This window comes from Salvelinus alpinus, chromosome 10 (assembly GCF_045679555.1).
Source record: "Salvelinus alpinus chromosome 10, SLU_Salpinus.1, whole genome shotgun sequence".
Lineage (NCBI taxonomy): Eukaryota > Metazoa > Chordata > Actinopteri > Salmoniformes > Salmonidae > Salvelinus > Salvelinus alpinus.
The window spans coordinates 23,889,362-23,915,728 of NC_092095.1; the positions used below are offsets into that span (position 1 = coordinate 23,889,362).

At 42.6% G+C, this 26,367-nt stretch overlaps 2 protein-coding genes across 13 annotated transcripts in view; both read right to left on the reverse strand.

The window, feature by feature from the left end:
- The window catches only part of LOC139531750 (GTP-binding protein Rheb-like), a 35,631-nt gene extending 16,349 nt beyond the window's left edge, over nt 1–19,282 (reverse strand). The window contains exons 1-2 of one of the 3 annotated variants that reach the window (XM_071328513.1): nt 19,043–19,282; nt 6,887–6,958 (exon numbers count right to left, since the gene is read on the reverse strand). In XM_071328513.1, the coding sequence (XP_071184614.1) occupies nt 6,887–6,958; nt 19,043–19,094 (124 nt within the window). In that variant the 5' untranslated portion in view covers nt 19,095–19,282. The remainder of the gene's footprint in view (nt 1–6,886; nt 6,959–19,042) is intronic. The other 2 variants (XM_071328516.1, XM_071328514.1) reach the window with 2 other exon arrangements.
- Nucleotides 19,283–20,899: 1,617 nt separating this feature from the next.
- LOC139531751 (receptor-type tyrosine-protein phosphatase mu-like) overlaps nt 20,900–26,367 on the reverse strand; it is a 307,488-nt gene continuing 302,020 nt past the window's right edge. For all 10 annotated transcript variants that reach the window (XM_071328521.1, XM_071328518.1, XM_071328517.1 and 7 more), the window contains 2 exons: nt 22,421–22,556; nt 20,900–22,019 (listed from right to left, as the gene is read on the reverse strand). In XM_071328521.1, coding sequence (XP_071184622.1) covers nt 21,966–22,019; nt 22,421–22,556 — 190 coding nt within the window. In that variant the 3' untranslated portion in view covers nt 20,900–21,965. The remainder of the gene's footprint in view (nt 22,020–22,420; nt 22,557–26,367) is intronic.

The following is a 26,367-nucleotide window of genomic DNA, read 5'->3' on the forward strand; positions in this document are numbered from 1 at the left end:
AGTGATGCTAGTCAGGCGGGCGGGTGTGGGCAGCGAACAGTTGAAAAGCATGCATTTGGTTTTACTAGCGTTTAAGAGCAGTTGGAGGCCACGGAAGGAGTGTTGTATGGCATTGAAGCTCGTTTGGAGGTTAGTTAACACAGTGTCCAAAGAAGGGCCAGATGTATACAGAATGGTGTCATCTGCGTAGAGGTGGATCAGGGAATCACCCGCAGCAAGAGCGACATTGTTGATATATACAGAGAAAAGAGTTGGCCTGAGAATTGAACCCTGTGGTACCCCCATAGAGACTGTCAGAGGTCCGGACAACTTCCGATTTGACACAATGAACTCTGTCTGAGAAGTAGTTGGTGAACCAGGCGAGACAGTCACCCAGTCACCAATCACATGCGGTGATTGACAGAGTCGAAAGCCTTGGCCAGGTCAATGAAGACAGCTGCACAGTACTGTCTTTTATTGATGGCGGTTATGATATCGTTTCGTACCTTGAGCGTGGCTGAGGTGCACCCGAGACCAGCTCGGAAACCGGATTGCACAGCGGAGAAGGTACGGTGGGATTCAAAATGGTCAGTGATCTGTTTATTAACTTGGCTTTCGAAGACTTTAGAAAGGCAGGGCAGGTTGGATATAGGTCTGTAACAGTTTGGGTCTAGAGTGTCACCCCCTTTGAAGAGGGGGATGACCGCGGCAGCTTTCCAATCTTTAGGGATCTAGGACAATACGAAAGAGAGGTTGAACAGACTGGTAAAAAGGGTAGCAACAACGGCGGCGGATAATTTTAGAAAGAGAGGGTCCAGATTGTCTAGCCCAGCTGATTTGTACGGGTCCAGGTTTTGCAGTTATTTCAGAACATCTGCTATCTGGATTTGGGTGAAGGAGAAGCTGGGGAGGCTTGGCCAAGTAGCTGCGTGGGTGCGGAGCTGTTGGCCGGGGCCAGCCATAGAGAAATGCTTATTGAAATTCTCGATTATCGTGGATTTATCGGTGGTGACAGTGTTACCTAGCCTCAGTGCAGTGGGCAGCTGGGAGGTGCTCTTATTCTCCATGGACTTTACAGTGTCCCAAAACGTTTTGGAGTTAGAGCTACAGGATGCAAATTTCTGTTTGAAAAAGCTAGTCTTTGCCTTCCTGACTGACTGCGTGTATTGGTTCCTGACCTCCCTGAAAAGTTCCCTGAAAACTATTCAATGCTAGTGCAGTCCGCCACAGGATGTTTTAGGGAATAGGGAATGTTGCGCAACATGAGCTCACATGAAGTGTTTGATTAGATTTTCGAATACATTTGCATTGATGTCAGAGTGATTAGAGTACAACAGAGCGCTGAGTACCAGGCAGTTAGCAAGTTTGGTAGACTACTAATGACCAGCAGCAGTATCAGAGCTTGGAGAAGCCTAATTGCCATGACTAAACGGTCACGTGGAATTTGACTGCCTTCATGACTTGTGACCACTGGTGTGGCGGTAATATGGTCACTGCCACAGCTCTAATCGTGAGTGTATGCCTGCGTGTGCGTGCGCCTGTGTTGTTGGTGTGAGTGTGTCTACCTACAGTGCCTTCAGAAAGTAATAACACCCTTCGACTTTTTCCACATTTTGTTGTGTTACAGTCTGAATTTTAAATTGATTAAATTGAGATTTTGAGTCACAGGCCTACACACAATACCCCATAATATCAAAGTGTAATTATGTTTTTTGAAATTTTTACAAATTAATAAAAAATTAAAAGCTGAAATGTCTTGAGTCAATAAGTATTTAACCCCTTTCTTATGGCAAGCCTAAATACGTTCAGGAGTAAAAATGTGCTTAACAAGTCACATAATAAGGAACTCTGTGTGCAATAATAGTATTTAACATCCTTTTTTTGTGTGACCCCATGTCTGTACCCCACATATACAATTATCTGTAAGGTCCCTCAGTCGAGCAATGAATTTCAAACACAGATTAAACCACAAAGACCAGGGAGGTTTTCCAATGCCTCGCAAAGAAGGGCCCCCATTGGTAGATGGGTAAAACATTTTGAATATCCCTTTGAGAATGGTGAAGTTATTAATTACACTTTGGATGATGTATCAATACACCCTGTCACTACAAAGATACAGGCGTTCTTCCTAACTCAGTTGCCGGAGAGGAAGGAAACCGCTCAGGTATTTCGCCATGACTTTAGAACAGTTACAGAGTTTAATGACTGTGATCTGAGAAAACTGAGGATGGATCAACAACATTGTAGTTACTCCACAAAACTAACCTAATTGACAGAGTGAAAAGAAGGAAGTCTGTACAGAATAAAAATACTCCAAAACATGCATCCTGTTTATAACAAGACACTAAAGTAATACTGCAAACAATGTGGCAAAGCAATTAGCTTTTTGTCCTGAATACAAAAAGTGTTATGTTTGGGGCAAATCTAATACAGCACAATACTGAGTACCACTCTCCATATTTTCAAGCATAGTGGTGGCTGCATGCTATGAGTATGCTTGTAATCGTTAAGGGCTGGGGAGTTTTCAGGATAAAAAAGAAACAGAATGGAGCTAAGTACAGGCAAAATCCTGGAAGAAAATCATGCTCAGTCTGCTTTCCATCCGACACTGGGAGATGAATTCACCTTTCAGCAGGACAATAACCTAAAACACAAAGCCAAATCTACACTGGAATTGCTTACCAAGAAGACGGTGAATGTTCCTGAGTGGCCGAGTTACAGTTTTTACTTAAATCTGATCGAAAATCTATGGCAAGACTTGAAAATGGTTGCCTAGCAATGATCAACAACCAATTTGACAGAACTTGAAGAATTTTGAAAATAATAAATGGGCAAATATTGTACAATCCAGGTGTGCTAAGCTATTAGAGACTTACCCAGAAACACTCACAGCTGTAATCGAAAGGTTGCTAGTTCGAATCCCCGAGCTGCAAAGGTAAAAATCTGTCGTTCTGCCCCTGAACAAGTCAGTTCACCCACTGTTCCTAGGCCGTCATTGTAAATAAGAATTTGTTCTTAACTGACTTGCCTAGTTAAATAAAGGTTAAATAAAAAAAATCTTCACTTTGTCATTATGGGATATTGTGTGTACATGGGTGAGAAAAATCTATTTTGAAATCAGACTGTAACACAACAAAGTGTGGAATAAGTCAAGGGGTATAAGTACTTCACGAAGGCACTGTATGTATATGATAGACTCTGTAGCTATATGTGATGGGTAAGGTAGAACACTAACGTCCGGAAAGCTCCCCTGGCTCTTCATCCCTTTTGCTCTATGCAAATGACCTGCTGTGGTGTTGAGAGTCCACCTACACAACCAATTCATAAAAATGCTAAAGGTATCAGGAAGGGTCATTGACATGGCAGGTTTCAGCAATGTGTGTGTCTGAGGATGTGAGGGGAGTGGAGCGAGGAGCGGAGTGTCAGTAATTTGGCTGGAGCGTGGATCGGATTCCAAAAATGTTGGAGCATAGGCCTTCCCTCCCTTCAATTTCGCTACGGTACCGCTCAGCCACAAGCTCTGGACATGCTCTGCCAAGCATTTTTCATTTCCTTCACTGTTATTTGAATTAGGCCTATTCTGTTGTATTTATTTAACCTACCCCACCACTAATGCGCAGCGATGTTGATATAAGTCGACCAAGAAATAGGTCCCAGCCTGTGTAATTGAAGACAACACATGAGCACATGCAGCAGCACTGGACACATGTTGATTTATACACTGAACAAAAATATCAACACAACATGCAACAGTTCATAGAAGGTAATCAGTCAATTGAAATAAATTCATTAGGCCCTAATCTATGGATTTCACATGACTGGGAATACAGATATGCAGGGGCGTGGATGAGAAAAGGAGTCAGTATCTGGTGTGACCACCACTTTCCTCACGCAGCGTGACATCTCCTTCGCATAGAGTTGATTAGGATGTTAATTGTGGCCCGTGGAATGTTGTTCCACTACTCTTCAATGGCTGTGTGAAGTTGCTGGATATTAGTGGGAACAGGAACACGCTGTTGTACACATTGATCCAGAGCATCCCAAACATGCTCAATGGGTGACATGTCCGGTGAGTATGCAGGCCATGAATGAACTGGGACATTTTTCAGCTTCCAGGAATTGTATACAGATCCTTGCGACATGGGGCCGTGCATTATCATGCTGAAACATGAGATGACGGCGGCAGATGAATAGCACGACAATGGGCCTCAGGATTTTTCCACGATAAAATGCAATTGTTTGTTGTCCAGAGCTTATGCCTGCCAATACCATAACCCCACTGGCACCATGGGGCACTGTCACGTTCACTGGAATAAATGTCGGACCAAGGCGCAGCGGATGTTGAGTTCCACATCATTTATTAGAAAGTGAAACTAAGCAAAGACAAAAACAAATAAACAATAAACTAACAACGAACCGTGACTACAGAGTTGCTACGTGCACTAACTCAAAACAATATCCCATAAACACAGGTGGAAAAAAGCTACCTAAATATGATCCCCAATTAGAGACAACGATTACCAGCTGCCTCTAATTGGGAACCATACACCATCACCAACATAGAAAAACAAACCTAGAACCCCACATAGAAATAATAAACTAGACTAACCCCCCAGTCACACCCTGACCTACTCTGATATAGAGAATAGGGACTCTCTATGGTTAGGACGTGACAGGCACTCTGTTCACAACATTAACATCAGCAAACCGCTCACCCACACAACGCCATACCTGTCTGCCATCTGCCCAGTACAGTTGAAAAAGGGATTCTTCCACGAAGAGAACACTTTGAGACGTTTTTTGACAGTTTGTGCAGAAATTCTTTGGTTGTGCAAACCCACAGTTTCATCAGCTGTCTGGGTGGCTGGTCTTAGATGATCCCGCAGGTGAAGAAGCCGGATGTGGAGGTCCTGGGCTGGCATGGTTACACGTGGTCTGCGGTTGTTAGGCCGGTTGGATGTACTACCAAATTCTCTAAAACAATTATCTGGCAACAGCTCTGGTGGACATTTCTGCAGTCAGCGTGCCAATTGCACGCTCCCTCAACTTGAAACATCTCGGCATTTTGTTGTGCGACAAAACCGCACATTTTAGAGTGGCCTTTTAATGTCCACAGCACAAGGTGCACCTGTGTAATGATTATACTATTTAAAATCAGTTTATTGATATACCACACCTATCAGGTGGATGGATTATTTTGGCAATGGAGAAATGCTCACTAACAGGGATGTAAACAAAATTTGTGAACAAAATTAGAGAGACATTCTTGTGCTTATGGAGAATTTCTGGGATCTTTGATTTCAGCTCATGAAACATGGGACCAACACTTTACATGCTTTATACAGTATTTATATTTTTATAGTTAAAAAAAGAGTCTAAGTTTGTAACAGTGCTAAAGTTGTCTATCAACTGTAAAATGTGAGCGCAACAGAGCAAGTTACAAGTGAAGTATCTGATCATCAATAGATTAGAGAAAAAGCCAGTTGTTTAACACAGCGCCACATATCATCAGGTGGGTCCAGATGAAGCCTATGACATGTTGTTGAAATGTAGAATTTTTTATTTAACCTTTATTTACCTAGGCAAGTCAGTTAAAAACAAATTCTTATTTACAATGGCGGCCTACCCCGGCCAAACCCTAAAGACGCTGGGCCAATGGTGCGCCGCTCTATGGGACTCCTAATCATGGGTGTCACGCCCTGAACATAGTAAGCTGTTTTTTCTCTGTGTTGGTTGGAGCGTGATGGTGACTTGGGTGGGTTATCTAGGTGAATTTGTATGTCTATGGTGGCCTGATATGGTTCCCAATCAGAGGCAGCTGTTTATCGTTGTCTCTGATTGGGGATCATATTTAGGCAGCCATTTCCCTTTTGTGTTTGTGGGATCTTGTCTATGTTTAGTTGCCTGTCTGCACTATTTGTATAGCTTCACGTTTCGTTCGTTGATTTTGTTGTTTTTGTTCAGAGTTTCATTCATTAAAAGAAAATGTACACATACCACACTGCGCCTTGGTCTCACTCATATGACGATCGTGACAATGGGTGGTTGTGACACAGCCTGGAATCGAACCAGGGTCTATAGTGACGCCTCTAGTACGGAGATGCAGTGCCTTGGACCGCTGCACCACTCGGGAGCCCAAGCTTCTTACGATAGCCTACTTCCAAAATCAATCGGTACAGTCACAAAGGCAGATGGGGTGTTTGTTAAATTATATTTTTTAACCAAAAAATGATGGAGCGAATTCAGAGGCAGTTTTTTTCCCTGTGAGGGCTGAGATATTTTTAGCGGAGATGGAGGAACGGACGTTGAGTGCCGGAGCGCTACGAGAGCAATGAGAGGCTGTGTAAGGGCTATTTGATAAAACATGTGAGTGATGGAGTGCTGAGATGATTTGGGATGAGTTGGACCGCAGAGTGACGGAAAAGCAACCAACAACTGCTCAGCATATGTGGGAACTCCTTCAAGACCGTTGGAAAACATTCCTCGTGAAGCTGGTTGAGAGAATGCCAAGAGTGTGCAAAGCTGTCATCAAGGCAAAGGGTGGCTACTTTGAAGAATCTCAAATATAAAATATATTTTGATTTGTTTAACACTTTTCTGGTTACTACATGATTCCATATGTGTTATTTCATAGTTTTGATGTCTTTACTATTATTCTACAATGTAGAAAATAGTAAATATAAAGAAAAACCCTGGAATGTGCAGGTGTGTCCAAACTCTTGACTGGTACTGTATGGGTGTGTGTGTGTGTGTAGTGTGAGCTTCACCATGAATGAGGAGTATAGATAAATGCACCTGGCTGTGGTCCAGCAGAACTCAGAGACCTGGGTGGGTGGCTAGTCCTGCCAACACAGGCCAGCAGCAGGGGAGAGGGAATGAGATCACATACACACACACACATACTTACTGTTTTCTATAGTTGGGTCATATGAGTCGACAAACTGGCCTTCCACAAACTGTATAGTCAAGGAAGATTTCCCTGTAAAGGAGATAGACACTTGTGAGCTTCAGTGTGTTTAATTAAGAATCCTTGCTGATCGATCACAATAAATTGTTCTTTGATTCACAAGTGGTATCATTGATCAGCGTCCTAGGAAAAAGCCAAATACTCAGCCTGCATTGACTGAACAGAGTGGGTTTGCTCATATTTTGCTAAATGTCAAACACTGCCTTCTCTAGAGCTGTAGAAAACACAATGCATGCCATTTCCAAATCACATTATGCTCCCTTCCAAAATGGGCAATATTCAAGAGACGGAGCATAGCTCAAATGCTGTTAAAATTGGTACGTGGTAAACTACTATTTATGGCCTTTTACAAACAATTCCATGATATCGACGTACGTCAGAATAGCAGCTTACTAACATTAACGCATTTGAGCAATTCTCTAGGGTGGAAAAAAGCTAGCCCAGTGGCCTTTATTCAATAAAATGTAACTCTTCAAATAAATATCAAGAAGACTAGGCTAGTCAATATAAGGATTTCTTGCTGCATTCATAAGCCACAGTGTTTATCATCTAGAAGTAGCTTAACACACAGGCAGGATATTACAATGGTATACTATCATTAGCCTAGATGTCCCCACGACGTACTATTACTACAGATGCCTTTTTCTATCTATACAGTCCTCCAGCAGCCTGTTGCTATAACAACCGAGAGTGGAGCGTGGCCATCCACGGTTGGAGACGTGAAGTCTCTCGCTAGCTGGGAAAAACACGGAGGACGAGAGAGCAGCTCGCTCCCATTTTCAATGCTCCACTAGTCTCTCATCAATTCTGAATGCTCACCTCCCAGTCCAAACGAACTCTCTTGTCTCCCTGGGTGGCGAAACTCCAGGGACACACACGGTGGTCAATTTTAGATCGATATAAACACCTGAATAAAAAGGCTACATGTTGGGGTCTTTTAGCAAAGGATAGTCAGTTACACAATGTGTAGGAAATGCATACCATTCAAACCCGGTTTTAGATTAGGTTTGAGGAATATACATTGGAAATGAAAATGCATGTACAATGCACATCATTCCAAACCGGTTTCAACCCTGTTTTCAGTTTGCTTTGTTGAAGATACGTTGGAAGTGCAAGCTAATTGTAAATCATTCTAACTCCAATCCATACCAGGTTACAGTTTGAGGTAGACACTAGGTTTCGGTGGTATTCCGTATACTTTTGATGTACCGACAGTATGATTTCCAATACCATCCCCCCCCAAAAGAAAGAAAATATATTTTAAACAAATGTGTTCACTAAAATTCTATTGGGCGAGTCACATGGTATACTTATTACCTAAAAGCATGTGGCGCAAACATGAAGATCCACTGTTGAGCAAGCAGCATAAGAGGTGAGTGATCAAGTTCCGCTTGAAATGTAAAAATAACTTGAAATAGTTATTAGTGAAAACCATATATTAGTTTTAGTTTAATGTCACATGTAGTGGAATGTCAAGTACAGTGAAATGTCAAGTACAGTGAAATGCTTTTCTTGAAAGTAATACTATGTAATACCAGTGGTGGGCCGTCAGGGCCTGCAAGGCCTTCTCTGCTGGCCTAAACATCATCAGAATATAATTTTTTTTTTTAAATATATTTTCCCACAAATATGTATTAAATTATTCCCCAGAGTAAGAGTTATACTCTTCATTTCATAGCTTTCCTCTTGGTTGCACTGCTTCCAGCCCCAGGTTGAGATTTGGAGGGCTGGTCTTTACGTTAGATCTTTTATCCAATCATATTCAGCCATCATGTGTTGCCAGGGGTCTAAAATCTGCCCTCAGGCCTTCAGAATCAACAGTGCGGGCGCTTGTAGCTTAAAGTGAATGGAAATTAAAATTTTGTGTCAACCAATCAGCTTTAGAGTTGGCTATTGTACGCCTGCTGGCTGGCTCCAGTGTTACACAGGAGCCAGCTAGCAGGCGTAGGGCGTCCACGTCTTTTGATTGGATTACCAATATTGAGAGGCAGGTCCTATGGGCAGGTCTATGCAGATCTAGGAAACTAAATTTGATAAACGAATTAATTCGCGTTCTACTGTTTTTTGAACCCACAATGGCGGAAGGAGGAGAAGATATCGATTTGGTCGAGGATATAATTATAACGCCATTCTCAAGACGAACTTTTCAAGAAAAGTTAGACATTGTAAGGAGAGGTCGCCCGACGCCACAAAGCCTGTCACAGGCGGGAAAGGGGTTCGTTCGTTCGCCACTTTCAAAGTTTCAACTATGAGCGCTGTCAATGGCTCACAGGCTCCGAGAAGCACTGCAAACTGTACTGCTGGGAATGCCTATTATTTGCAAGTGATCGATTTGGTGTTTGGAGCCACACTGGCTTTGCAAACTTGAGTTGTCTAACCAAGGCAGCAACGAGACACCAAAGTACGGCTGGGCACTTAGAAGCAATGGTGCTTTTGAAAACGTTTGGGGACACCAGAGTGGAGCTACAGCTCTCACTCGTCCTGCGTTATGTGACGGACACGGGAGTCAAGGAGCGATTTATCCGGTTTGAAGATGTGACAAGCGGCAAGCGAGCTGATGACATTGCCGCTCTTATTTTCCGTTTCTTGGAGGAAAATGAATGTAGTCTGGATAAAGTTGTGGCACAGTGTTTTGATGGCGCAGCAGTCATGGCATCTGGACTCAATGGGGTGCAGGCTAAAGTTAAGGAGAGGGCACCGATGGCCTTATTCATTCACTGCTATGCACATCGACTAAATTTAGTACTGACTCAAGGAGCCTCAAAGCTTAAAGAATGCAAGGTCTTCTTTGCCAACCTCAATGGCCTTGCAGCATTTTTCTCACGATCCCCTAAGCATACAATGCATGTTATTTTTTATTAAATGTGTATGTATGTTTCGCATTTTATTTCGTTAATATTAAATAGCCTATATATTAACAAAATAAAATGGCAAATAGCCTATGTTGCAAATTATTTGTTTTCTTTTATTTTCAGTGAATAGTTATGTGTCTTTATCATCACGGTGAAACTGCTTTGGGTGCGACAATGCGCTGTTTAGTGAACACACTGTATTTATTTTTTGGGGGACTTAAAGCTCAAAGTTTGTGGACCAGAAATGGATAGAAGAAGAATATTAATATAACTCTGTTGCACTCGACTATGTTCTTGCCTATTAGTTGAACTGTACTGTATTGTACTCTTCCCCTGCAATTCTCTGAAAAAAATGTCAATTTCAAGGTGACGCAACGCCTGGTTATACTGCGTTTCTGTCTAAATGTATAGTGTCTAGAGCCATGGCATCTAAATGATGGTAATAACAGGTGGATTAATTCGGGTGGGACTGTGTAGGACCTCACTGAAGGCCCAGGCGCCAGGGCCACGGCACGCTACTGTGTAATACTAAAAATAACATAAGGTAGAACAAAAACATGAGAAATAAAAACAAGAACATGACAAACAAAGTAATCATACTACACTGAACAAAAATATAAAACGCAACATGCAGCAATTTCACAACCGTTCACAACTTTGACATCAGCAAACTGCTCGCCCACATGACACCATACACGCTGCACCGTCTGCCATCTGCCCGGTACAGTTGAAACCAGGATTCATCTGTGAAGAGCATGTCTTACCTTGCTTTAAAGTAGCCGAGCCAAAATCAGATGATATCCGTGGAGGCAATTATTTTAAATCAACTTCTTTCATTGTCCAGTAGCCAAAGGCACAATCCTAGCAAAAGATAAAAATCTGTCGTTCTTCCCCTGAACAAGGCAGTTTTAACCCACTGTTCCTAGGCTGTCATTGAAAACAACAATTTGTTCTTAACTGACTTGCCTAGTTAAATAAAGGTAAAATATACAAAACAGTTTGAAAACCATGCAAGTTGTTGCATATTAGATCTCCCCTCTTTCAACATTTCTAAGGGATATTTTCATCTCTGCCACATGAAACTGCTCACATGTGCATTGCATTTTTGACAACAGTGTTTTCCCACTAATTGCAGTATCAAGCGAACATTTGCACGTAGCTTACTGCCTTGTGCATGGCTGCTCTTATAATGCTGAAGATGCTGAAGAAATAATACTTTATCAACATTTGAAGTTAAAAGGTTCTGATCTGTTGCATCAGACTCATTGTTTTTATTTTGTTATAATTATGTAGCCTAGGCCTATTGGTTGTATGAATTTGGGATCTAGCGTCCCACACTGTCCCAAGGTCTGTTAGGAATGGGCTATTTCTTGTCGATAAGCGGACCAATAGAATAGGCAAACCTTTCTTCTACAGGGGATAGTAGTTAGTAGGCTAGTCATTTTGCTGTTCGCTACTCATCTTGTCACCTGAGAAAAGTAAATGTGGACAGCTGTTCTAACATCTTCAAAGTGCACATCAGAATTCAGTAAGACGGACCGCACATCGTTGCATCCTGGACTTGCATGTTCTGTTTATATGAATTACCATAATCCAAATGGGTGATTCTCATGAAACCAGTTTTAAAATGTCTGTAGCAAATTGAGTTACAAAACCATGATGCATCTGCAAAAATAAACTATTATTCTGAGGACTAAGATGTCTAGTTTTTCGAGAAAGTGTCTTATATTAAATACATTTGTCTGAATTTTGTCAATTTTCACCCCAAATTCTCATTTACGAAATGTGTCCGGATTAAATTCTCGGGTCATTTTATTTAAAAAAATAACTTATTTGAATAAAACACAAAATATGTTGGTGTAGTTTGTCCATAAATCATAAAAATGGTATACTAGTTGAAGTTTACATGAAACTATAATATTTATTACGTGCAAGCACAGTGTCTGTGGACATACTGTACAACTTTTTTTCAAGTTCCTCTAAAAACTCAATAAAGCTTTATTCCACCTTGATACATCATCTAGAGCAGGCTTGGGCAATTCTTTTCCATGGAGGTCCACGTTAGAATATATTTTTGCCATCGCGGGCCAGAATTATACTACAAGATTATACATCATGTGTATGACTGTGTTGACAGATATATCTACTGTAAATCACGCCCAGATATGCTAAAGAAAATTATTTTTTTACACACACAGAAATAAACCACATCCATGATCTCCTTTTGGTAGGTATTTTCATTATTAAACATGCAATGAACTACAGAGGGAAAAGTACACTGTGCATTCAGCACCACGGACAGAACTCTTGTTAACGGGTATGCACAAAAACCCAAGAAAGAGATTGAGCTCAACATTACATTTAAACTACTCAATCAGTGTGAGAAGTGAAGTCTCTGATGGGCATTGACTAGAGCAGTGAAGTCAGGTATAGTTTCTGACGTCGCTATACTCAGGATTGCTGAGAGGTGAGAGTCAGTAAGAGATGATTGTTATATTTCATCACTGAAAATGTCTGTTCACATACATAGGTTGACCCCAACAGTACAAACATCTTCTGAGCATGACTCCTAATATTTGGAATGTTTTGTTCATCGAGAGATGCAACGAACCTCATCAGTGACATTGGAGAACTATTCAAAACAATCACTACATCAGATTGAAGATCGATCAGCTCAAGTTGCAGGTCAGTGGGAGTGTTATCCACATTTTGAAGGTGAAAGGAGAGGAAACCAACAGCATGTCATTTTCCAACACTTTGAAATCCTCAAAACGACGAGAAAACTCACTGCTCAAAGCACGCAGCAGCGGTGTATACTTCTCCCGCTGGTCATCTGATAGGGAACAGACTAGTAGTGTTAGAAGGTGGATGTATACTTCTCCCGCTGGTCATCTGATAGGGAACAGACTAGTAGTGTTAGAAGGTGGGTGGCCCTTCCCTTGTAGTTTGGAATTCAGTTCATTCATGAGGGCCATAATGTTCACGGTGAAGGCAAAATAAGCCAATCATTTTTCATCTTGCAGTTGAGGGAAATCCACATATTTTCCTTTCATTTGCAAAAACTCAGCAATCTCCGACTTCAGGTCCCACACCCTTTTAAGCACCTTCCCCAAACTCAGCCATGTCACATTTATGTGGTAGGGGAGATCTACATGACCCGACTCTGTCTCTTCCAACAGTGAGACAAACTGCCTGTGGTTTAAAGAGTTTGCTCTTATGAAGTGACTTATCCACAACATGGCTCATTTTCAGACCACATTTACAGAGCACTTCCTGATGAATAATGTAATGCAGGAAAATCATTTGAACTACTTGAACTTGTATCCTTTTCAAAAGGCCAACATTTTTTCGTGTCAAGTTTGGGCACCCATCAGTGGTCACACTGGATAACTTTTCAAAACTCAGTCCCAGCTTTGCTACACACTTATTAACCTCCTCCAATAAATCTTTCCCTGTGGTTGTGCTCTTCATTGACTGCACTGAAGCAAGCTCCTCTGTAATTTCAATGTCTGGGGTTATGCCTCGTAAGTATATCAACAACTGCACCATGTCACGTGCATCACTGCTCTCATCCAGGGCCAAGGAGAAATCCTTTACCTTGTCTTTCAACTGTTGTTCCATATTCTCTGCGATGTCCTCAACACGGCGTGTCACTGTTCATCTTGACAGGGAAACATTTTCAAACAGCTCTTCTTGTCGGGGCAAAGTATCGCTGCAGAGTCAATTAAACATTCTTTAATGAATTCGCCCTCAACGAATGGCTTGCTATGTTTAGAAATTTTGTGGGACAGTACATAGCTAGCTCTCGCAATTCAGTCGTTTGCTGAATAGCCCTTGCTGCTTTTGCAACTGAGAAAGCTACTCTTTCGATGCACTTGCCCTCTGCTCAGAATACATATTCCTATATTTCTCTGCATGCTTTGTCTGGAAGTGTTGGGACAAGTTGTAGTATTTGAGGACAGCGGATACTCTCTTTGATACCTCAATAAAGAAATATTTTGTTGTCCACTCTCGCTGGAACACCCTACATTCATTGTCTACTTTCATTTTCTTTGAAATCTTAGAAAAACTCATTTTTGTGCAATTTCTAGCTAGCTACTATTTGTAACTGGGACGTTTGTGTCAGCCTGACAGTCACTGTCTGTCCTCGTGCAGTTGTTATTTATACGTGCCTTCAAAATAAATGTCCCACAAGCGGTGGGAGTTAAATCATTACACAAAGGCGAGTGTTCATTGGGCTATTCATTTGAATAACAAATACGTTTTTCAAAACTTTACTATCAAAAAATCTTTGTGATCTGAGTATGATTCCACCGGCCGTATTGAATCAGGTCGCGGGCCGGATACGGCCCCCGGGCTGGCCTTTGCCCTGGCCTGATCTAGAGGAGTAGTCCTTAGATGAGCGCAAATTCAGAATGAAGTTCTTATTCTCAAACACCCCCTTTTCCCCACTTGGCCTTGTCATTACCGAAACGGCTAAAGAGATTAAATTAGGAAAGAGTCAGATTAAAATGTTATAATTTTAATTTGAAATATTTTGATTTTTAGTGATATGTTAAACTCTGGCCTTGTCATTAGAGGAGCAATGTTAAAAAATATTTGTTTGTTTATAACTCTTTTGGACTTCGTAAACTGCAGAGAATTTGGTGAAAATGTTGGTAAAAATGCATAATATCTGATCAAAAACATAATAATAATAATAAAATAGATAAGTACAGATCCTAATCTCAGTGATTAAAGAGGAAATTGAATAATATTTTTTTTACAGTTTCGTGAGAATGACCTAAATGGAATTTATGTAATTCTGAGCACCGTGGGTGGACGCCCTAATCAGGTTACGCACCTAATGCATATGGGTCCCGTAAATCTCTAAAATGTCCGGTAAATTAAAATGCTGCTGGTGAAATGTCCGACGCCACATTTTCCTAATGGAAACCCAGGGCGGTAGTCATTGTGTCATGAAGCCTTGGAGTTATTGGGAACAGGAATGACGGTGGTCATTTTAAAACGTGGGGATTACAGACTGGGACAAGGAGAGGTTGAAAATTACAGTGAATATTCCTGCCAGCTGTTCTACGCATGCTTTGAGAATGCGCCCTGGAATACCATCAGGCCTCTCAGCCTTGCGAGTGTTGACCTGATTAAAGACCTTCCTCATGTCGGGCTCGGAGAGGGAGATCACCCAGTCTTTTGGTGACGCCACTCACACAATGTTGTTATTATTGAAGCGTGCATAAAATGCATTGACTTCGTCTGGTAGAGAGGCATCGTTTGGCGGATCACGGCCGTAATGGACTGATGCCCCTGCCACATGAGGCGGGCATCGGAGCATGTGTAATATGATTCCACCTTATTCCTAGATTGTCCTTTTGCTCGTTTGATGACTCTGAGGAGGTCAGAGGGACTTGTTCCCGTCCTCAGCCGTAGCCTCAGAGTTGTCTGCGATAGTTTAGGGTTGTCCTTTAGTTTAGCGCCAACCTCTGTGTTAATCCAGGGCTTTTGATTGTGGAAGCAGCAAACCTTCACTGTGGGGACAACGTTGCTGATGCATTTCCTAATGAAGCCAGTTTATGGAGGTGGTCAGCTCATTGATGTTATCGTTGGAGTCTCAAAACATATTCCAATCAGCGCTAGCAAAGCAGTCCTGTAGCATAATCTCTGATTCTGGAGACCATTTTCAACAGAGCGAGTCATGGGTATTTCCTGTTTGAGCTTCTGCTTGTAAACAGGAAGCAGGAGTACGGAGTCATGATCTGATTTGCCAAATGGCGGATGAGGGAGGGCCTTGCATAATTGCGAGTGGGTAAAAAAATAGTGGTCTAGGACTTTATTGCCCCTAGTGGCGAAGGAGACATGTTGCTGGAAGTTAGGCATCACTTGTCTTAATGACGCCGGCAACCAGAAATGCAGCCTGTGGATGTTTTCCTGCTTGTTTATAGCCTTGTACAGTTTGTTAAGTGCCAGCCTGTTATTTTTCTCGTCCTGAGTTGGAATGTATACAACAGTCAAGAATACAGCTAAAATGCCCTAGGGAGGTAGAAGGGTCGGCATTTGACCATCAGGTATCCCAAGTCGGGTAAACAATGGTCCAACACTTCCACCGTGCTCAAATCAGCACATCAGTTGTTGTTGATGAAGATGCAAACCCCCTCCCCCCCTTCTCCTCTCAATTCCCCTGACTCCACAGCTATAATGTTAGGTGGCTAGCCTGCAATATCAAACTTCTTAGTTACAGCAAAGACAATCAATCCCATTCTGGATCAAGTGCGAGTAGCCTTTTGAGATAGTTGTATAACTTGTCTGTTGGGTTGTCTGTCCTTGCATTTAGTTTAGGCTATGTTTGCTTGCGCTTGTTAGCATTAGGATGGCATCTGCTATGGGAATTCGCAAGTACTTTGTTAACATTTGGAAAGAAATAGCACCCCTTGTATACACTGCAGTAATACAGTATACCCCAGTATGGTAGAGGAACAGAATGAAGGTATGGGAATTTGGATATACCACCCAACCCTAGTTTACACATTGAAAATGCATTGACCTGACCCAATGGGTGGAGAAACAGGAAGGAGTAGTGTATTCCATGGCACTGTGCAAACTGGTTTCCTCCTCAATGCATTGGCTTTAATGAGGCACGAGCCAAAGCGCATGACCACAGGACATATTTAAAGATTTAGCACGACTCCATTACAAAGACTGGAGACATGCCAATTTACAGCTTTGCTATCTAGGAGTCCTCTGTTTCGCACAGCGGGAGCCCTTTGGTCCCTTAGTATACAGTACAAAAAAATATGCATATTATAGTAAGTAGCCTGACAAAACACATTTTTTTATTTTTTATTAATAGCTTGAGTACAATATCTTACTAGGACTATAGGATGGCAAACAAATGTTTTATGAGGACATGAAAACAGAGAAATGGGGAAATCTTCAATTGTTTTACAGCCCATCTGTTGAATTTATTTGAACACTGGAATTGACTAGTAGCAGGCTGTAGGCTACATTTTAATCCATGTACTGTCGTAGTCTATTGTATTGATTTTCTTGCACTTGTCTTGTGAATGAACCAAACTTATGGAATGGCCTAGGCCAATAGTCCCAACATTGTTAGATTTTTTTCTCCCCAATTCCATGGTATCCAATTGGTAGTTAGTCTTGTCTCATCGCTGTAATTCCCGTACTGACTCGGAAGAGGCGAAGGTCGAGAGCCGTGCGTCCTCCAAAACACGACCCAATCAAGCCGCTCTGCTTCTTGACACAATGCCCATTTAACCCGTAAGCGAGCCGCACCAATGTGTCGGAGGAAACGCCGTACACCTGGCGACCGTGTCAGCGTGCACTGCACCCGGCCCGCCACAGGAGTTGCTAGTGCGCGATGGGACAAGGACATCCCTGACGGCCAAACCCTCCCCTGACGGCCAAACCCTCCCCTGACGGCCAAACCCTCCCCTAACCCGGATGACGCTGGGCCAATTGTGTGCCGCCCCCATGGGTCTCCCGATTACGGCCAGCTGCGACAGAGCCTGGACTCGAACCCAGAATCTCTAGTGGCACCGCTCTTAGACCACTGTGCCACTCGGAAGGCCCTAGTACCAACATTGTTGATTGTCTTTGTGAACCAAACTGCGAGGTTTGTTTAAAAACTGGCTGTGACATCTAGGTCCAATCCCTGACAGTAATATCCAAATGATGTGTAGCCTCAAAATCTCTTGCATGGAAAATATCCACTGCTCCTTGTGGACTAAGTTCTGAAGACAGCTTGGAGACAATCATGTTAGGGGCTCAACTTCTGACATTGACTGCAATACCAAGGTGGCGTGTCTAAGCCTAGGCTAAATTCCACTCACATTGGGATTCAACTAACGTCTGGTGGTGGTGTGGAAAGCCAGGATGTCCAGTATGACTGCATGGAGGAGAACACAACAGCTTTCACATTCCACAGTCCCAGCTCCCAAGAGTCCAATCCAGGCTATGTCAAGTGTGATGTGATGCGATGTTCGCACGCCTGCCCCCAGCAACCTTTGCACACTGTGTGTGTGTGTCAGCCCAGTCCATACACAATGGCTCATGACATACAAATAAGCCTGTCCATGTACGATATCAGCGTGTCCATAGTAATATCAGCCATCTTCATTTTGGTTGAAATGATATTGAGACAACCGGAGTAGTGTGATTTTGAAACAAATACCATTTGATAAGATTCAATTCTGTGACATCATAGGTTAGCCTAATTCTGAATCTACAGGTTTGGCTAAATCAGCACGCTTCAGTTCGGTCGAACGCATACTCCCTTAAACAAGAAGAGAGCGGCAATAGTACTGTTTGTCCATTTTGAGACGCCGTAGGCACTTCTTCAAAATAGTCCGAAAATACTAAAGACTACATTTAAAACGGATTAGTTGCATCTAAAATAATCATGTCTTCAACTGCACTCACAAGACCATCATTTTCTTGTTTAGAGACAGGCCTTTGAACAAGTCTCCTGGTAATTCCTACCTGCATCTCTTAGTGGATGATCTTTCAATGTTAGTGTCCATTCACATCGCACAAAATAGGTCAATGAATTAGGCCAGCATGCAATTATTGGTTTAAAACGTACAGGGCTGTCACTTCACTAGCATATGGAATGTAATTTGAGGTAACTGGACAAATTCTCCCTTAAAAAGCTGCCACATGGACATTAATGCTTCTACTTCGTGAGTCGTGACGTATTAATTTAAGTCCCAGCATCAGGACCGCTTGCGCTGTCCTCAACTGCTGTGGCATCAACTGTGTCTTGCTAGTGGCTTCTGTAACCACTCTTTTTTTTTTAACAAACATTGACTTAACAAAATAAATTACTGTGTGCATAACACAATTAACTATAGACTTCCATTTAAGTTATTCAATTACAATTGATGAGGATAATGCATCACGTGCCACTGACTGCATATTTTATTCAACGAAACGTGAAAATGTAGCTTACGAATCGAGATTCTGTGGTTTTAGCAACACTGGTCCAGGGGTACATGCTGCTGTAGCTAGTAGTGCTACACAAAATCTCTAGAGTCGTGAGTTTCCAGTCGAGTGACATTCAGCTGACTGGCTGATTTAACAATCAATGACCAGGCAGCAGTAGCTATGTGCATGCCGTTTAGGCTACATATTTGCTAGTAGTATGTGTAGTCATCGTCAATGAACTTGCCTACACAGAAAGCGCAAAATATACCTCGCTATCACCGAAAACGACTAAATTGCGCCCACTTACCCACGGATCTGTATCCCAGGACGGCGATTTTTCGGGATTTCGGTTGAGGCATCTTTTAACGACACTACATCAATATCGACATACAGAAGCCTACACAACTGATCAAAAACTGGAACAGATGTCAAATGCTATGTCGAACACGATAAGGAGCAGAAATTACGCGTGGAATTAAAACAATTTAAACGGGGTGGAAAGTAGTCGAGCATCTGTATCCTCCGCGTCACTCCCCAAAGCAATACTATCTGAATTATTAATGACTGCCCGCGGTTGGTTGGTTGCGCATAGGCAGAAAGGAGGGTCTCTGTCGTCTTCTTGGGCTGCGGTTGGATAAGGTATATTCACTGTTTTCACAAGCCCGAAATTCATTGGTTGTCAAATACGACGACTGGATAATTTACTATCAATTTCGTTATGATGGCACTCTGACAGCAATTTTTGTCATGTAAAAATGATTCATGCTGAATAGAATGAAGGAATGTGAAGAATTGTAACTTGCGCATGGTGTACAATGAGTGTCACACAAGTATATACATCTAGAGAGGTTTGCCTGTGTAAAGTTGAACATGTGCAGATACTTATGTGGGTACACATTCATATTGGCCAATTACTTGTAGAAATATATGGGTACCATATTTGACATTCATTTGCATTCAAAACGATGTGAGAGGGTCTGACAAAACAGCCCCAATCAGAAAGTCAGCAGAGTCATTCGGCGATGGTCTCTGCTGCCATCTTGTGGTGACTTGCAGTGTCTCCACTTAACATCAGCAGCATTCTCCTTACCTCACTAACACAGAATCCTACGCCATGTTACATTTATAGACTAAAGCCACCGGGGCCTTGTATTGCCCATCGTCACGCTATCAAATAACAAATGCATCGTCATATAGTAGTTCATGTAGACAGACCTATAACATGATACACCTCTCTATGTCAACTCCTGTAGAATAATTATCAAGGTAACGCACAAGTTCATATATGCTAATAGGCACACTGGAACTGATGAAGTTAACCATTCAAATGTTGCCTACTCAGTATATGGATAGTGTCCACAATTGTCCAGTGTAGATGAAGGGGAGGAGACAGGTAAAAATGAATTTTAAACCAAGAGACAACTGAGACATTGTATGTGTGCCATTTAGAGGTTGAACGGACAAGACAAAACATTGAAGTGCATTTGAACGGGGTATGGTAGTAGGTGCCAGGCACACCGGTTTGAGTGTGTCAGGAACTGCAACGTCGCTGTGTTTTGTCACGCTCAACAGTTTCCTGTGTGTATCAAGAATGGTCCACCACCCAAAGGACATCCAGCCAACTTGACACAACTGTGGGAAGCATTGGAGTCAACATGGGCCAGCATCCATGTGGAACGCTTTCGACACCTTGTAGAGTCCATGTCCCAATGAATTGAGGCTGTTCTGAGAGAAAAAGAGGTGCAACTCAATATTAGGACAGATTCCTAATGTTTTGTACACTTAGTGTATTTCTGCCATTGAACAAAGGGTATGCTCTTCACTACTACTGGTATTCATTAAATTAATTCAATGCAACTTTATCATGATCATTAAATGTTTTTTTCAAAATGTTGTGACTAAAATTCAAATCAGACCAACTGTTAACATACAGTATCTCATGGCATTTATGCATACAGTATCATACAGTATCTCATGGCGGGTATTTTATAACAATGTTGGATTGATCCTTACCCTGAAAGTAGTCTATGAGCCAGGAGAAACTGTATTCAACGGCTCAGATTTCTATAAACAGCCACTACAAACTTCAGCCAACTTTAGTCACTGCTAGCTAAAAATGGGTATAAGAAAATCATCTGCACAACACGCAAAAAACACACGTATATCAGTAGATATGTATGTATTTGTAAGTTTGAGTTGTTTTTTTCCATACAAGATAAATAAAAGGCTTACAATACATCTGGTCAACATTATGCAGAGTTCGAGAAAAGAAAACAAATATGACCCCCCCCCCCCAAAAAAAATCATGATTGTCACTCAATGTGGTTCACAAAAAACTCTCAATGAATAAATAGTTTGTCCAACTTCATAATATTTACAATATTAACAATAATGACCACAATTAATTAAGCTTTGGATCTGCTGACGTGATGAAAAGCTTGAGTGTGGATGGTACCGGACTGCGGGTTTTTTTCTCCTCCTGCCAATACGACGATATTCATAGTGACCGAAGCAATGGCAGCATAAACATTTAAGATTTTGCTTTCTTTCATAATGCCGGTTCAACTTTAGCTATACATGTCAAACAGCTTCATCATATTAACAAACACTGTTAAAAAAAAATATCAATGGAAATGAAAAACAAGGATAAAAAACAACATTTTATCAACATTACGTTTATATCGCATTCCCCACAAAAATGGAAATGACATTGATCATCCGATGAGGATTAAAAAGGCAATAAACAGGATTCACTGGCAAGAGGAGAGCTTTTTTGTTGAAAAAATAAACTTAAAAAAAGACTAGGGTTGGGGTGGGGGGGTGACATATGGGCAGTAGAATACATCAGTGTGAACTCCTGTTCAGTGATCAGGTGCTGTTCTGAGGGACGGGGGAGGACGAGGGTAAATACTAACACAGTCTAGTAGAAAGAGGAGAGAGGGGTTGGGAGGGGGGGGGGGTCAGGGATGAGACAGAGTAAAGTTAATCAAGTTCAGGGACATTTTATCGTAGAATGGGGGCGGGGGGAGGGCAGTGCAAAAGCGTCCGGTTCCAAACCACCTTCTTTCCTCCCCTCGGCCTAAATCCGTAGAGGTGCGATGGGATGACCCTGTTCAGCAGTTCAGTTCTATCCTCCAGTAAACAACATTCACTCAAGTTTAAGAGACTCAGTCCAGGTAAGCTGTGAGGGCTCTGGTGCGGGGGTTAGGAGGGGGTATCTTTCAGCCTAGCTAACCAGAATTCAAGTACTCCAGTGCCACCTCATAGCAGAACTTGTATTGATCCTGTGGATGAATGGGAAGAAGAGTACATCACCATTGACGATGACTGGACTAGACGTGGCTGCATTGACTTTGCCTTTAACACATTATAATGGCTGAGTTATTCACAATCACAGTGCTATTTTCTCCTTATTGTAAACGTCAACAGACATTTCAATCACTTAATAATTCTGGACTCAAGTTGAATAGACTTTGGCAACCCGACTTGTCCCAGAAGTACCCAACTGTAGACTTCGTAGTGAGGACCAGTAAACCACTAAGGGTTAGGGGGCCTGTATTCATAAAGGCTCTCAGAGTAGGCATAGCAGTGCCCCCCCCCCCCCCCCCACCCCCACCGATCCATGTAATGTTATTCCTTATGATCTAAAAGAGAAAACTGATCCTAGATCAGGACCGGTTCTTACCAGTAAGTCGACCATGTTGGGTTTGTTGTTCCTCAGTGTTTTGACCGCGTGGAACACGTCAACCGAACGCTGATGGCGGAGCATCTCGCACACGATGCTGATTGCACAAAACGTCCCGCTGCGTCCTCCACCATTCCTGAGAGAGAGAGAGTGAGAGAAAGAAAGAAAGAGAAAGAAAGGGATAGATAATAGACCAAGACATAATATTAATGATTATACATATATACATCTACCTACAGTGAGGGAAAAAAGTATTTGATCCCCTGCTGATTTTGTACGTTTGCCCACTGACAAAGAAATGATCAGTCTATAATTTTAATGGTAGGTTTATTTGAACAATGAGAGACAGAATAACAACAAAAATATCCAGAAAGACGCATGTCAAAGATTTTATAAATTGATTTGCATTTTAATGGAGGGAAATAAGTATTTGACCCCCTCTCAATCAGAAAGATTTCTGGCTCCCAGGTGTCTTTTATACAGGTAACGAGCTGAGATTAGGAGCACACTCTTAAAGGGAGTGCTCCTAATCTCAGCTTGTTACCTGTATAAAAGACACCTGTCCACAGAAGCAATCAATCAGATTCCAAACTCTCCACCACGGCCAAGACAAAAGAGCTCTCCAAGGATGTCAGGGACAAGATTGTAGACCTACACAAGGCTGGAATGGGCTACAAGACCATCGCCAAGCAGCTTGGTGAGAAGGTGACAACAGTTGGTGCGATTATTCGCAAATGGAAGAAACACAAAAGAACTGTCAATCTCCCTCGGCCTGGGGCTCCATGCAAGATCTCACCTTGTGGAGTTGCAATGATCATGAGAACGGTGAGGAATCAGCCCAGAACTACACGGGAGGATCTTGTGAACGATCTCAAGGCACCTGGGACCATAGTCACCAAAAAAACTATTGGTAACACACTACGCCGTGAAGGACTGAAATCCTGCAGCGCCCGCAAGATCCCCCTGCTCAAGAAAGCACATATACATGCCCATCTGAAGTTTGCCAATGAACATCTGAATGATTCAGAGGACAACTGGGTGAAAGTGTTGTGGTCAGATGAGACCAAAATGGAGCTCTTTGGCATCAACTCAACTCGCCGTGTTTGGAGGAGGAGGAATGCTGCCTATGACCCCAAGAACACCATCCCCACAGTCAAACATGGAGGTGGAAACATTATGCGTTGGGGGTGTTTTTCTGCTAAGGGGACAGGACAACTTCACCGCATCAAAGGGACGATGGACGGTGCCATGTACCGTCAAATCTTGGGTGAGAACCTCCTTCCCTCAGCCAGGGCATTGAAAATGGGTCGTGGATGCATGACAATGACCCAAAACACATGGCCAAGGCAACAAAGGAGTGGCTCAAGAAGAAGCACATTAAGGTCCTGGAGTGGCCTAGCCAGTCTCCAGACCTTAATCCCATAGAAAATCTGTGGAGGGAGCTGAAGGTTCGAGTTGCTAAACGTCAGCCTTGAAACCTTAATGACTTGGAGAAGATCTGCAAAGAGGAGTGGGACAAAATCCCTCCTGAGATGTGTGCAAACCTGGTGGCCAACTACAAGAAACGTCTGACCTCTGTGATTGCCAACAAGGGTTTTGCCACCAAGTACTAAGTCATGTTTTGCAGAGGGGTCAAATACTTATTTCCCTCATTAAAATGCGAATGTATAACATTTTTGACATGCGTTTTTCTGGATTTTTTTGTTGTTATTCTGTCTCTCACTGTTCAAATAAACCTACCATTAAAATTATAGACTGATCATTTCTTTGTCAGTGGGCAAACGTACAAAATCAGCAGGGGATCAAATACTTTTTTCCCTCACTGTATATCACACAAAAAAACTGTCAGAATTGCTAAGCATTAGCACCCCTGAATTAAAATGATCTTAACTTTTTTATTTCTTTGTAATTATACAAGTTAAAAACATTCTACCTCCAGGCTTGATACTTCCAACTAATTGTAAGCTTCATGAATTAATAACATTATCAGTGATGTATGGTGGTTGATTCATGACATGTTTTGCCCCTGAGCAAGGCACTTAACCCACTGTTCCCCCGGCGCCAAAGACGTGGATGTCGATTAAGGCAGCCCCCCCACACCTCTCTGATTCAGAGGGGTTGGGTTAAATGCGGAAGACACATTTCAGTTGAAGGCATTCAGTTGTACAACTGACTCGGTATCCCCCCTTTCCCTTTCCTTTCATAGAGCTTGGCTAAACTTATCAGCGTCTCTTCCTGTGCTTGCTGTTCTTGATTATGCCCTCTAGATGGCGCCACACAACTGTCAATCCACCATTGCACAGTATTGGTTACCCACTGACACTAAAGTGTGGCACTCGGAGTAGTTCGTAAACTCCTCAGCTGCTCTTTCTCAGAACCGTTTCCAGATGTGCAACTTCACTGTCTTTACAGCACTGTCTTGAAAGCCAAATAACTTAAGAGTTGCAAGAGGAGAGCGTCACAAAGTGAGGAAGCAGTTTGAGTTCAGTGGACGCATACTCTCTCAACTCCCTCAGCAGTTGACCTCTGTCAATCTCCACGTCTCTGGCCTTACGCATGTTTCAAGAATGTTCCGATGAAACAGAGGCTGTGTCCAAAATGGCATACTATTGCCCATATAGAGCCCTGGTCAAAAGGAGTGCACTATATAGGGAAAAGGGTGTAGCTCAAGAGACGTTGAGATGGTTGCGATGGCTGTCATAGCCCAGGTTGTTTGGACATAAGGATGCAGGGAGAGAGCTGTGATTGAGACTAAACTAGCAGTCTAAACATTTACTGGAGGGTGGGGGGGGCAGTGTTGTCTTTCTGACGTTTGTTTAGCGGCAGACCCTGTTGGCTTCGTTCAGAGTGTGTATTGTGTGTGCTGATTGTCTCTGGTTTATAGTGTGTGTGTGTGTGTGTGTGCTGCTCTGGTCGGGGGCGATTGGAATCAGAGACTCTAATGAGAGATGTATCTGGGTGATTCTTTTGGACTCTCTGGCTTACAGACCAGACCAGTAACCCTGTAAAACAGCACCAGCCACAGATTACATCAACAATGACCCTGTCGTCCACACATACACTCCTCCATTCCCATCATCCCTCCCTCCCTCCGTTTTCCGATTTGATTTCCCACCCAACTAGGGCCTCAGGAAACGAGGGAGACTCTCACGGCATCCCTCTCTTCTCCATCTATCCGAGTAAAGTGGGGCTGCTGGAGATAAGGAAGGGCAGATTGAGCTGAGACAGAGACCCACCCAGAGGCCTCTCCCACCGGAGCATTACGATCTAGATCTGGGCAGCATCGGGAACTACAAGCTCATTTGATTTGATTATCTCCCTCTGGTAAATTCAGCAGCCTCTCTCCTCTATTTCTCCTATTTAGTAAGTGGAGATCACCTGGGTCGGATTGCACATTCAAATTCATACTGTGATATCACACTGATTTGTCCAGTTAAATAGTATACTTGGGCCAGACTAATGGGTCAAATATTGAGATACAGAGATTGCGATTGTCAACCGTTTTTTAAAATTATTTTGAATTAATGATATAGTCTTGAAGAATATGTCCAGCCCCATTCCTGAGAGTTATAGCAAACCAAGTGGCAGGGCTGCTATTTTGTTGTTTTTTTTGAATTACGAAGTGGAACTTTAAATGGCTTTGTGCTTGAATGGTTCATTTTGATGACAGCCAGTGTTTGTACGAGCATTGAGCGCTTTCTGGTGGGCCTTCAAAATGTCACAGTTTCCAGAAGGCTGTCAGAAGGCAGGATGGTGTGCTGTGAGGACTGCATCCCCATGGAAAGTGTATGTGATCACCATCAGAAGAGGACAGTGACATTTCTCACTGTCCCATCGGAGTGGTCCAGTGTCACTGTGACCCCGGTGGCATTTTGGGCGGCCATGTTGGATCGAATTAGAGGGGTGGTTTTGGAGGGTTACATCAAATACCTAAGAACCCCCTACTC